Source organism: Xiphophorus maculatus, chromosome 8 (genome assembly GCF_002775205.1).
Source record: "Xiphophorus maculatus strain JP 163 A chromosome 8, X_maculatus-5.0-male, whole genome shotgun sequence".
In the NCBI taxonomy this organism is placed as follows: domain Eukaryota; kingdom Metazoa; phylum Chordata; class Actinopteri; order Cyprinodontiformes; family Poeciliidae; genus Xiphophorus; species Xiphophorus maculatus.
The window spans coordinates 3,559,649-3,572,386 of NC_036450.1; the positions used below are offsets into that span (position 1 = coordinate 3,559,649).

The 12,738-nt window shown below is 42.6% G+C and overlaps 1 protein-coding gene across 2 annotated transcripts; it reads left to right on the forward strand.

The window, feature by feature from the left end:
• The first annotated feature begins 290 nt into the window (after positions 1-290).
• On the forward strand, positions 291-8,932 carry pigo (phosphatidylinositol glycan anchor biosynthesis class O). 2 transcript variants are annotated; one of them, XM_023337881.1, is made up of 12 exons: positions 291-562; positions 666-1,144; positions 1,786-1,929; positions 2,139-2,262; positions 2,341-2,500; positions 2,924-3,106; positions 3,682-5,257; positions 5,358-5,561; positions 5,719-5,903; positions 6,422-6,492; positions 6,618-6,743; positions 8,637-8,932. In XM_023337881.1, exons 2-12 carry the CDS (start codon positions 667-669, stop codon positions 8,641-8,643), a joined length of 3,258 nt encoding a protein of 1,085 aa, XP_023193649.1. In that variant the 5' UTR covers positions 291-562; position 666; the 3' UTR covers positions 8,644-8,932. The 2 variants fall into 2 exon arrangements, with proteins under 2 accessions (XP_023193649.1, XP_023193648.1); XM_023337880.1 differs by lacking the exon at positions 8,637-8,932 and adding an exon at positions 7,851-8,015.
• The last annotated feature ends 3,806 nt before the right edge of the window (positions 8,933-12,738 follow it).

The following is a 12,738-nucleotide window of genomic DNA, read 5'->3' on the forward strand; positions in this document are numbered from 1 at the left end:
ATTAGCTAAATTTGATTTCGTATAATTATTTATTAAAGTTGATTAATTTGTATCAGTTTCCCAATCCAGTTTTATTTTTATCTGTATTTATTGAACTTATTGAGGTTTGGGGAAATAGTGACAGAGTGACACATCGCTACATCCTGCTAGCCTCAACCGTTAGTACCCGGCTCGTTGTCTCACAGGCATGACGAACTATTTCAAGTCTGCATTTAAAAAAAACAACATTTAATTTTTTAAAAAGTATTAAACTCCTTAAATTGTGTAGTTTTGTGTTTCTTTGTTATTTATTTACTCTAACTTAAGAGTTGAATTCTGCTGACAGTCTCAGTGCGGGGCTAACAGAACACATCTCGATGGATGGTAACAGTAAAACCAGTCCGCCGTCAACTTCCGCCGGGTCCACCTGCCTGGAATGTGAATGTATCCATCCCAATGAAGGTGAGGGAGGGTCCTGTCTGCTCTGTGGTTACCTGAGACACCTGGACCTCTGTGGTGTTTACACACACACAGCTTTACGGCCGGCTCCAGCCCAGAGAGGTTAAGTCCCAGCCGATACAAGGTCAGTAGTGAAGGAAACAAGGCGGATTAGCCGCAGCTAGCCGGTGATGTTAGCCGGTGATTCTACCTCAACTTATTGAATTTCTCTGTTGGTTCCGCATCAGGATGAAGGGGCTCACGGTTCTCTCCCTGCTCCTGTGGCTGTGCGCGGCCTACTTCGTGGGCATCTACCTCTTCGTGGGCGGCTTCCTGCTGGTGAGGCTGGAGGTGAACCGGACCAGCGCCTGCGGGGACGTCCTGCAGCCCGGCGCGGAGTCGGCGGACTTCTGCCGGGGTGCCCCCCGGTTCCGCAGGGTCGTCGTCCTCATCATCGACGCCCTGAAGATCGACTTCGCCCGGTTTGACCCCGCCAAGACCGCGCCGCGACCTTATGAGAACAAGCTGCCCGTGCTGGAGGAGACGGTGTCGGCCCGGCCCGCGCAGAGCCGGCTGTACCCGTTCAGAGCCGACCCTCCCACCACCACCATGCAGAGGATCAAGGGCTTCACCACCGGCTCCCTGCCGACCTTTGTGGACGTTGGCAATAACTTTGCCTCCAGCGCCATCTTGGAGGACAACCTTATCCACCAGCTGGGGCAGATGGGTGAGTTGGTGGGGATCTGTGACGTCACGACCACAACTTTTACTGATACCGAGTTATAGTTTGAGATCAATACTAGAGCTGTAAAACATGGCGGTGGCAGCATCATGCTGAGGGGTTTCTAGTATTCAGCAGAAACAGGGAAGCTGCTAGTTACATGTAACTGAACAAAATATGTGCTTATTTTTTCTTTATTTTAATTTCATTTTTCATCTTTTTTTCTTTTCTTCTTTCTGCTTTTATTTCTTTTTTCATCCTTTCTGTCTTCCTCTTTTCCTTCTTTAGTTCTTCGTTTGTTTCTGTCTTTATTTTACTTTTGTCTTGGTTTCCTTTCTATCTTTTTTATTTTTCCCTCCTTTCTGTATTCTCATTTTTGTCTTTTTTATTTTTCTCTTTTCTTTCTGTCTGAATTCATCTTTTCTTTTTCTCTCATTCTTTCTTTCCTTCCATACTCTTGTTCCTTTTTTCCATTTTTTTCTTTTTATTTTGTTTCTTATTTTGTCTTTTCTTTTCTCTGTTATTCTTCATTTTTCCTACTTAAATAAGCTCCTTATTTTTAACAGAACAGAATTGATGCCTTCTTTTCTCTGTTTATTCTGTCTGTTGTTCTGTAACGTTATTAATTATTTTGGGTTTATTTGCAGGTAAACGGGTCGTGTTTATGGGCGATGATACCTGGGAAAACCTCTTCCCTAAAAAGTTCTACCGCTCTCTGCCGTTCCCGTCCTTTAACGTTAAAGACCTGCACACGGTGGACAACGGCATCCTGCAGCATCTCTACACCACCAGTATGTAGAAACACCATCTTAACTCTCCACCTCTATCAGTTCCATAAAACTAAAAGCTGTTTTTAATTAAACTGCCTGAGTAATTTCTTGCTCCTTTTTGCTTCTATTGAGTCTCATTTTTGGAGACTCTTCAATCAGAAGCCAACTTCAGCCTCGTTGCTCCTGTCTGCTGCATTACCCTCCATGCTTGTTTCTGCTGGTTTCTGCAGTGGTTGGGGACGACTGGGACGTGCTGGTGGCCCACTTCCTGGGAGTGGATCACTGCGGGCACCGGTTCGGACCCGACCACCCGGCCATGGCCGACAAGCTCACCCAGATGGACGGCGTCATCAGGTCGGTCAGCGGAACGCAGACGGACGCTGAAGCAGACGGAGGCTGCAGGGTTTGGATCATGCTTGGTTCTCCTTCCAGGTCGGTGATGGAGCGCCTGCAGGACGACACCCTGCTGGTGGTGATGGGCGACCACGGCATGACCGACACCGGGGACCACGGCGGGGAAAGCCAGAAGGAGACGGACGCCGCGCTCTTCCTCTACAGCCCGTCCGCCATCTTTCCTGGACCGCCGGCTGAGGTGGGAAATGGGCCAAAAAAATAACCTGGCTGGAGAATTTAGGCTGAAACATATTTACAGATAAATGTTTCTATCTTGAATGAGAAGCAAGGAAATAAATCAATCAATGTTTGGTTAAATAAAGTGTGAACAAATATTTTATTTTAAAAAATTAAAAATGGAATAAAAATACAGAATATGACAAATTTATTAAATAAAAAAGGAAGTTAATAAATTGGAAAATTAATAGTGATAATGGTAAAATTAGAAATGTTAATTTATGTCACATAAGTTGAAACTTCTTTTTATTTTTTGGATGCTTTATTTGACACATTAATTATTTTATCCAGGCATTTCTTTATTTCTAATTTTGTCAGGACAGGTCTTCCATAGAACGGAGATGTAAGTCTCAGAAAGATGAAAAATGTTTATTTTTTTCCACAGGACGAGCCGGATGTTGTCCCTCAGACTGACCTGGTTCCCACTCTGGCGCTGTTACTGGGAATCCCGATCCCATTCAGCAGTGTGGGTCAGGTTCTCCTGCCCCTTTTCCCCCCACAGGAGCAAACACAGGGTGCAGTTAGGCGCCTCAGCCAGCTGGAGGCGCTGTGGATCAACACAAAACAGGTGCTGTTCAGGTGCTAACAATCATTCTGATGATAAACTGTCACATTCTGCAGATTTTTCATTTAATCCTTTTTAGCGTTATTTTACATTTTTAAAAATGCAAATAAAGAAATAATTAAGTCCCTTTTTAATAAGAAAATCAACATTTTATTGCCCAAAATGCAACTAAACAGCATTTCTTCTGTGAAAGCTTCATCATTTGCAGCTGAGAAGCTGCTCAACGAAACATCTATGCAGTACAGGGATTATTTCTGGATTAACTGATAATAAAATTTGATTAATAGGAGATTTTTTTTTTACAGAATTTGATCAAGGTAACAACTGGATTTTTGTCTTAAATGCAAAATGTTAATATGTTTGTAGAGTTTTGATTAAATTTCTGAGTATTTTAGTTCAGAAAATGGTTTATTTGTATACTTGACTGTTTTCTCCAGATAATAATTAATCGATTACCAAATTAGTTGATGGTTATTTCAATAATAGATCATGATTAATTGTTTCAGCCCTACAAACGTTTTACTCCACCAACCTTTCTTACTTACCGTCATTCTTTTTCTCTCTCTCTCCTCCTGCAGGTCAACCGTTTCCTGGAGACGTACTCGTCTCTGTCCAGTGACATTCCTCCAGAGAGTCTCTCTGAGTTGAAAGCCGCCTTCGCCCGTCTCTCCTCTGATTACCTCGGGTCGGTCGGCGCCGGGCTGCCGCCGTCGCCTCACCTGGCCTCCTCCCTGCAGGCCTACCTGACCTCCGTCAGGGACACCTGCCGAGCCACGTGGGCCAGATTCAACCCGGCCAAGATGGCGGCCGGCCTGGCCGTCCTCACGTTCGCCTGCTTGGCGTGTTTCGTGATGTCGGAGCTCTCCGCCGCGCTGACGGAGGAGAAGCGTGCGGGACTGAAGGGTCCGGTTGCCGCAGCGATAACCATCGGGGTCGCTGTCGCCGCTGTTCAGCTGGTTGCCCGCGGTTACGTGGAGGTGGTGTGGTGTCTGGCGGCCGGCGCCTTCGCCTCGGAGGCGCTCTTCCTGTGGAGGGCGTGGCGACTGAACCGGCCGGCCGTTTTAAAGAACGGAGCCAAAGTGTCGAAGCTGTCGGCGCGCCGCCTGCTGGCGCCGTCCCTCGCCGTGCCGCTCCTCCGCTGCGCCTCGCTGCTCTCCGACAGCTACGTCATCTACGAAGGCCGGGTCGTGACCTTTCTCCTGCTCTCTCTGGCGCTCTACGTTCCCGTGCGCCTCAACTGGGACGGCCATCTTGTCCCTCTGACCCCTGACCCGCTGAAGTCGGCGGGACCGCTGCCCTCGCCGGCATTGACCCTGGCCGCCGTGAGGAAGGAGAGCAGCTCTCTGATTGGCTGCCTGGGCGGCCTGGTGCTGTGCGCCTGTGTCTCGCTGTCGTTCCACGGCTGCAGGGAGGAGCAGGGCGGCTGCACGCCGTCGCCGTTCCTCTCCCCGCTGTCCCGCCTCCAGGACAGCCAGCTGAAGAACCTCTACTACATCCTGTCCGTCGTCTCTCTGGGCGTCTCCGCCTACCTGCTGCGGCTCTGGCTGTGTCACTACGGCAACCTGAACTCATCGGGCGGGACGGCGTTCGCCGCGCGCTGGGTCCTGCCGCTGCTGTGCGTCTGCGCCGGCCTCCATTGGGCCGTCAGCGCCACGCCGGAGGACGGCTTCAGGAAGCTGGCGGAGCTGATCCGCGTGGCGCAGCTCGCCCTGCCCAGAGCCGCCTTCGCCCTGCTGGGCCTCGGCCTCGGCCTGATCTGGGCCGACCCGCTCACCGTGTTCGTGAAGACCCGCGCCGCCGCTTCGGCCAGAAGCCCCGCCCTCGCGCCGCGCTACCGAGCCAGCACCGGCATCAGCCCGCAGGCCGAGCTGCGCCACCTGATCCCGCAGATCTACCAGCGCATGCGGCGCTCGCTGGAGGACGGGGAGGCGGGTGGCGTGGAGGACGGCCGGCCCGCCGTGGAGGCGTACGGCCTGGGGACGGTCTACTCCGCCCCGCTGCTGCTGTTCTGCGGCCTGCTGGGAGTCGGGCTGCTGCTGCTGCACCCGGAGGGCATGGCGCTGGCCTTCCTGCTGCTGCTGCTGGAGATGGCGGCGCTGCTGCACATCCACGCCGCCGCCGCTAACCTCCGCGGGTCGCCTGCAGCGAACACAGGCAGGAAGTCGATCCGAAATGTTCCTAAAACTCTAAATATTGAAGTAGTTTTGGTATTTCTGCATCGTGATGGTTAAATATGGACTCTTCTCTCATCCAGGGGTTTTCAGCGTCGCCTGGACTCCAGTGGTTCTCTGGTCACTGGCTGCCTCCCAGTTCTTCCACTCCACTGGTCACCTGCCCACCTTCCCTTCCATCCAATGGGGCGCCGCCTTTGTTGGGTTTCCAGATGGACACAGTGGCACCGTTCTGCCCGCCTGCCTGGTGACACTCAACACGTTTGCCTCACACATATTATTCGCAGGTTAATAATATTTTACACTCGTTTTCTACATGATATGTGCAAAAAAAACTATTTTTCATATGTTGAAACAATGGAAATGTTATTTATTCTCCTGTTTTTTATAAATATCTAACATATTTTCTTTAAAATGAATAAACTCTGATGTTGTCGTCACCAGTGGGTTGTCCTCTGCTGCTGTTCTGGCCTCTGGTGCGGGAGGTCAGGGGCGGCAGGGGGGTGAAAGGTCACGGCGAAGAAGGCGAAGACGCCGTGATGGAAATGCGGCTGAGAGAGAAACCGCAGCAGTTCAGCGCCGCCCTGCTGCAGCTGTCAACGCGCTACGTCTTTATCCTGGGAGCTCAGGTCGGTTCAGAGGGAACCGACTGGTTCTGCTGGGTCAGGAGGTTTAGAGCCACTGGGGAAATTCTGACTTCAATCTCTTTTTCTGTCAATTTTGATTTTAATCTTAGAATTTTTATTTTTTCATTCAGAATTTTGTCATTTGTTTCTTGGAATTCTTATTTTTTTTTATTGTCAAAATTTTGACTTTCTCAAAATTCAGATTTTTTTCTCAATTTTGACTTTCTCCTCAGAATATTCACTTTAATCTCAGACCTTGTGTTTTTTATGTGAATTTTGGCTATTTTTCTCAGAATTTTTAATTTTTTCCCCAATATGCTAACTATAATCTATAAATATATAATATTCAATTTAGTCTGAATTTTGACTTTTCTACAAATTTGGACTTTTCCTGTTATTCTGACTTTAATCTTCTACGATTTCAAGATTTAAGTGTTAAAGTTCTTTTTTTTCCATTTTTTTCAGTGGCACTAATCCTCTTCCATACGTCCATATTACTTTAAATTGTTTCTCTTTCTCAGGTGTTTTCTTCAGTCTGTGCTGCTGCTATTCTCAGGAGACACTTAATGGTGTGGAAAGTCTTTGCACCCAAGTAAGTATCTGAATTCATTGGAAAACCTGCTGATCTTAAAGTTTTTCATGGTTTTAACATAGTTTACAGCTAAAATTTGACTCTTTAGGTCGTAATTTGCCTCTAAAGTCCATTTTATTTCTCAGGCTGCTGTTTGAGGCGTCTGGCTTCGTGGTGAGCTGCTGCTTCCTGCTGATCGGAGTCACCTTGGTGCTCAGGGTCGACGTCGCCGTGGGTCGCTGGTTTAAAAGACTCATCCCAGACGCCTCCAGGTAGCAACGCCGCCGCCGCCGCCGCCATGTTGCACAAATACATCCAAAACTGTGACGGACTTCTCCATAAACACGTCTGTGGAAAACTCTGACTTCAGGACCAGATTGTTGGGCTTTTCCTACAAGCTGCCTCACTAAGGGTGAAGTCCTCCCAGCTGAGCTGGCCGTTAATGAATGTTTGTTCTGTTTTGGCTGAAACTACGGAAGAAAAACTGATTCAAAACTCATGGTGCCAACTCTGGGCTCACTCAGTTCTTGTCACAGGATCACTTCCAAGCCAGCACAGGAAGGAATGTCATTACTTTGAACTTTTAATCATGATTTTGATCATTCAACCTCCACATTCAGCCTTATGGAAGACTGATCATGCCAAAGCTGGAAATAGATACAGAATTAAATAAATGGTTTTATAAGTTCATTAAATTGCCTAAAATTGTCTCCAAAAAATACAAATTGTCCAAACTTATACGATTGCAATGTGCCATAAATTATTGCTATTATTAATTTTTATAATTTACTTCCAATGGGTTTCCTTTATTGCATTATTTTTTCATACGCTGTATTTATTGGGTATTTTTAAATGTTTATTTTACCAACATCTTCTAATATTTCCTCTTTGCATTTTCTCTCTTCTTGTAATATTAGGCAATATTAGGCACTTTAATTACTTTATTTGCATATTCAATTTTGGCAGGATCAGTCCTCCATATATGCTTGCAGAAGTACAAATTAATGGTGGATTTTCTCTAAAAATTCAACATAAATACATTTAAACATTTACAGAAATAAAACTAATACCTACTTTGTATATATTTGACTTTCAGACATTAAATTAACATTAAATAAATTTTTTTGCACCAGAAGTCGTATTCGTGCGTTTGTTGCTCCCAGCATGTGAACCTGTAACCTGAACTGACTGAGTTAAACCTCCGGCTATTAAAACACATTTTTATAGTTTTTTTTATAATATTTAGTATTTTTCAGAACAAATAACCAGCCAGTCTAACCTGAATGTTTGTAAATTAATAATAATTTTTTACCTTTTTCTTGGTTCTAATGTAATTTCGGTTGCAGGAATCGTTCAGTCGGTTTGTTTCTGTTGATCAGGTTCAAGCTCAGGTTGATGACATCACTACAGGGGATGTTTCTGATTGGCTGAGACGATGGGACATTTTTTTTATTTATGAAACTGATTGTGTTCAATATGAATATCTGGTTAACGGGTGATGATTTTTCATACTGTAAAAACTAATAAAACTTTTCTACATCTTGTATTGGCTTCAGTGTGTTTTACACTCCGCTGTATGGAGGGCTGACCTTGCCAAAATTGGAAATTATTTTTGTCACTCAAACTTATACTTTGGATGCAATTTTTTGGCACTATAATCACTTTATCAAACCATTTATTTCTATATTTATTGCTACGTTTAGCAGCATAAATCTTCCATAGGCCCTGTGTTTTAAAAGGCGTTTTCTGTTCCAGTTGATCTGAACCATCCCATAATTTCTCTTGCTGGATGTTTGTCCGGTTGAACTTCCTCTCCAGTCTAACAAGTTTTCTTTCTGGATTTTTATGATATTGTCATTGTTTCCATGGAAACCACCATATTTAACCATAAAGTCCTAAAGTTCGAATACTTTCAGTTTACATTTTTTCTGTTTCAAATCTTTATTTTCAGTTTTAAATTTGCTCTCAGTTTTAAGCGTTTTTTTGAGTTTCAAAGTATTTTTTCAGTTTCAATTTTTTTTCCCCCACTTTAATTGAACTAATTTCATGGCCCCAATTTAGTTCCATACGAGAGCACCTACGGAAGACATTCAGGAAGTCAATCACAAGCTGTCTATTTGAAATCTCTTTGTTATTCACTAAGTTATTTTCTTTTTTACCATCAGTGGTTAAATGATCCTGAAGCCAAATCGTTCGTGACCCATTGGGATGTTTCTCCTGGTTCGGAACCAGAACCGGGTCGCAGGAAGGAGGGACTTAATAAACCATGAATGTCAGAGATGAAACTCACCAGATTTTCTCAGCATGTCGGTGATTTGCCGCCGTGATGGACGCATTATGAACACCCTGCACCTCACAGCCGTCATCATTTAGACACTAATTCCCCAAATTCACGCATAATCAAACAAATTAGCCTTTATGCTAATTTGTGATGACTCCATTATGCTAAAAGCCGGGCTGGAGTGACACTCGTAATTACAACGGAGATATTATTGCTGAACAACTCAGTAATGGATACTAACGCTTCTTCTGCTGAGTGGCTTCGCAGGAGTAAATAAACGCTGATGTGTTTTCACTGATGAGCTGCTGAGTCTCTGATGCGTTCAAAGACCGCAGGAAAACCTAACCAGCTGCTTCTGAACAGCTTTACTCTTAATGTTTTTTAAAATTAATCTTGATTTACGTCAATATTTCCTCTGTGCATTTTCTCCCTTCCTGTTTTCTCCTTTTGCCTTTTCATTTACAGATTTATTTTTTATTATTTCATCAGTTTCCTCTTTTCTGTAAAAGAAAAATTATTAGGAAAAAAAATCAAACAGAAATATTAGAGGAGAAAATAAATTAATATATGGTTAAAGAAAGAGTCAGTAAATAAAAATAAATGAAGAAAAATAAAACGAGACAAAAATATTTTTCAAAAGTCAGAATATAAAAAACTGAGAAAAATAAATAGCGAAATATAAGGAAGCTAATTACTAAAATGATAAGATTGGAAATAAAATAGAAAAATAATCATGATAGTCTTAATATTGTTTAAAATAATGCACAATTGTTAATTTGCTACACTGTACACTCAAATTAGTTGGAATATGTCTTACGTTTTGCTATATTTGTCACTTTAATTACCTCATCAAACCATTTATTTATTTCTATATTTAATGCTAATTTTGGCAGGATTAGTCCGCCATAGAACCATTTGAAATATTCATAATTCATGTGTCGGAAAGTCTATACCTAAATAAAAAATAAATCAAAGCAACATTACGACACTTTCCTCCCTCCGTATTTCACATTTGCTACTTTACATTGGATTTTGAAGAGCAGTAAATCGGAACCAGACGTCCACCTGTCTGCCTCTTGACTCCGGCGTCGACAGAAGCGTGACGTTTGCGAGCGGATCACGGTGATCGATGGATCCGGAGCGGCTGCAGAGTAATTGCATATTTTAGAGCGTTGGGATGAATTATCTGTCATCACTGCGCTCAGAGTCAGAGCTTCATTTGGAGTGAGGGATGTTGCTCTGCAGTCGCATTTACAGCTGCAGGGGTCATGAATTATTACAGCGGACATGAGAACATTAAATCAACTCAGAACCAAAACCAAGGTGACTTCCTCTCTTCACATCTTCGCCTTCTGGTGACATTTTTGTTCTTAATTAAAGATTGGATTCAGAAATTAGCTCACAACAAACAAATCAAAATGATTTCAAAAGTTTTAAAACACCTTAAAGTTTCATTTTGAGGTCAAAAAGTCAAACTTTGAATGTTGACCTTCAATCCAATATGGCCGCCAGTCGTATGAAACAGTGAAAGTTGCAGAAATCAGTTTTTTTGTGCTTCTTGCTAAATTTATCAATATTTGAAGCAGGAATATTTTCTATTTTAGACGAGAATAAAGTTTTATGGTAGATGTTCTGGACTGAACACAAACTTCAGTTTATTAGATTTTTATTGTAATGAAGGAAAGTTAATTTTTCTTACAGATGAAAATCTGAAAAGTGTGGCTTGCATTTGTGTTTTCCCCCGTTTGCTCTGGTACTTCTAAATGCAGTTCAGTTGTAGTTTTGCAACCGTCATTCAAAAGTGACATAAATTTATACTCTATGGAACTAAAATGGGGCCATAAAGTTTGTTTTGTAGTTTTGAACTTTTCTTCTGTTTCAAAATATTTTTTTAGTCTTAAAATTATTTTTTAGTTTTTCAATTACAAAATTATTTTTCAGGTTCATAATTATGTCTCAGTTTTAAAATGACCTTTCAGTAAAAAAATTTTCTAGTTTCAGATTTTATTCAATTTCACCTTCTACATTATTTTACAGTTTTGAACATTTTTTCAGTTTCACTTCTTTTAACAAAATTTTTGGAACCAATTTACCTCCATAGATATGTAAAGCTGGTATGCACAAAGTTGCTCAGATCCTGAACATGAAAACATTTAGAAAAAGAATAATTATTTTTCTTAAATTTACAGTGATAAACTTCTTTGAGTTCGTCACTCAAAGTGATGAACTTGTTCATGGATTTTGAAGTTGTGATATGATAAAATGCTTAAAACAAGTACGGATAATTTTGTCAAAATTGCTTCTCACAGAAAACAGAAACGCCGAGCCAGAAACACTTTGGGAAAAAATAAATAAAAAGCTTTTTAGATTTTTAGTTTTTACTCCAGGCTCTGATTCCCAGATAAACTCGTCATGTTTGTGTGTTTTTGTCGAGCCGATGACACGAATCCCGGTCAGATTAGTTGAACTTGAGCAGGGAAACGATCTCTAGAAAAATAAAACAAGTTTAGTTAAAATCTGTGAAAAACAACACCGCAAAGGTCAAAGGTGAAAAGTTCAGACAATAGCAAGACGTCATCCTGACCCAGAGATGAAACTGAACATGTTCACGGTGGTTTTTGTAACTTTCTCACCTTTCAAAGCTTCAAACTTTTCTCCATTAGATATTTTTTATTCCTACCAACAACATGATGAGAACCGATGTGTAAAAACACCAATCAGACGCTAATCTGTAATTTCCTAAGGAACCTTAATGTTCATTTCTCTGGTAAAGTTGGAGAACGAGTAATGTTTCCTTTGGCAGTAAATTAAATCTCGCCGCGTATATCAATACAAAGTACCTTCATATTTTCTAATTCCAACGTCGGCCGCCTCCGCCTCTCTCATTCGCTGTAATCACATTCTGGGTTCTGTTGTCCTCATCACTGCGGCGGCGGCGATGATGATTGCTGAGCGTTCACCACCGCCATGATCATCAACGCTTACACCTGATTGGATTTTAAACTCGTTAGCTGTCATCCTTAGCAGGTTGTGATAAGGATCCTCGATCTGCTCAAATTCATTCCTACTTGATGCAGATTTGTTTTAATTTCCTCTTTTGACCAGAAGGTTGTTTGTTTGTTTGTTTGTTTGTTTGTTTGTTCCTCTAGTTTGTCATTAGAAAGTATCGGAGAAGAAGGAACTTTATTCTTTATATTTTGACTTCAGCACCTCTTGTCACTTTAAATCCAAATAAGATGCTGCTTATTTGGATGCACAGTTATGCAACCATACACCTTAGAAAAGCAGAAGTGGAGTCTCCTACACATCCTACAAGAAAGCAGCAAGTGGTTTCTGGATAGTGAGTCAACAACAAAACACTTGTCTTTTCCAGCAGCCATTGTGAAGCAGCAAAACCAGTGGACTGGATCTCAGCTTGTGTTGCTAGGTAACGGTCAGAACTCTGCTGGGGTTGCCAGGTTACGACCTGGGAAGTTACATTCGGAAGGTTTTTGAAACGCTACGTTTTCCAGAGACCAAGAAACATAAACTTACTGCCAAAAACCTTGGTGCCGCTCCAAAAGCAGGAAGTGGACTACAGTGCAGGGCATTCTGGGTAAATACAACCAAAACAAACATGCTGGTCTAGCGCCAGCAGGAGAATTAGCTAGTGGTCTTTAGCCGAGCACAAAAGAGAAATCCTGCAACTAAAATCTGACACCACTGCATTTTTGTTTACATTTTGTGAAGGAAGTTGTGCTCAGTGTCTTCTTCAGACGTATTCATGTTGGTTCCTTCAGTAGTTCTTAGTGCAGCGCCCCCACAGGCGAGAAGGGGAACAGGTTTTCAAAGGGTCTGGATTGTTTGACTCAATGCAGTGTGAAAGTGAACCAGACCAGCTGAAAATGAACAAATGTTGCAATTTTGGTCTCCAGTTGAACCAAATCTGCCAGACTATCCAGTATGAAGACATATTTAGAATTGATTTTGAATAATAACTGGAACAT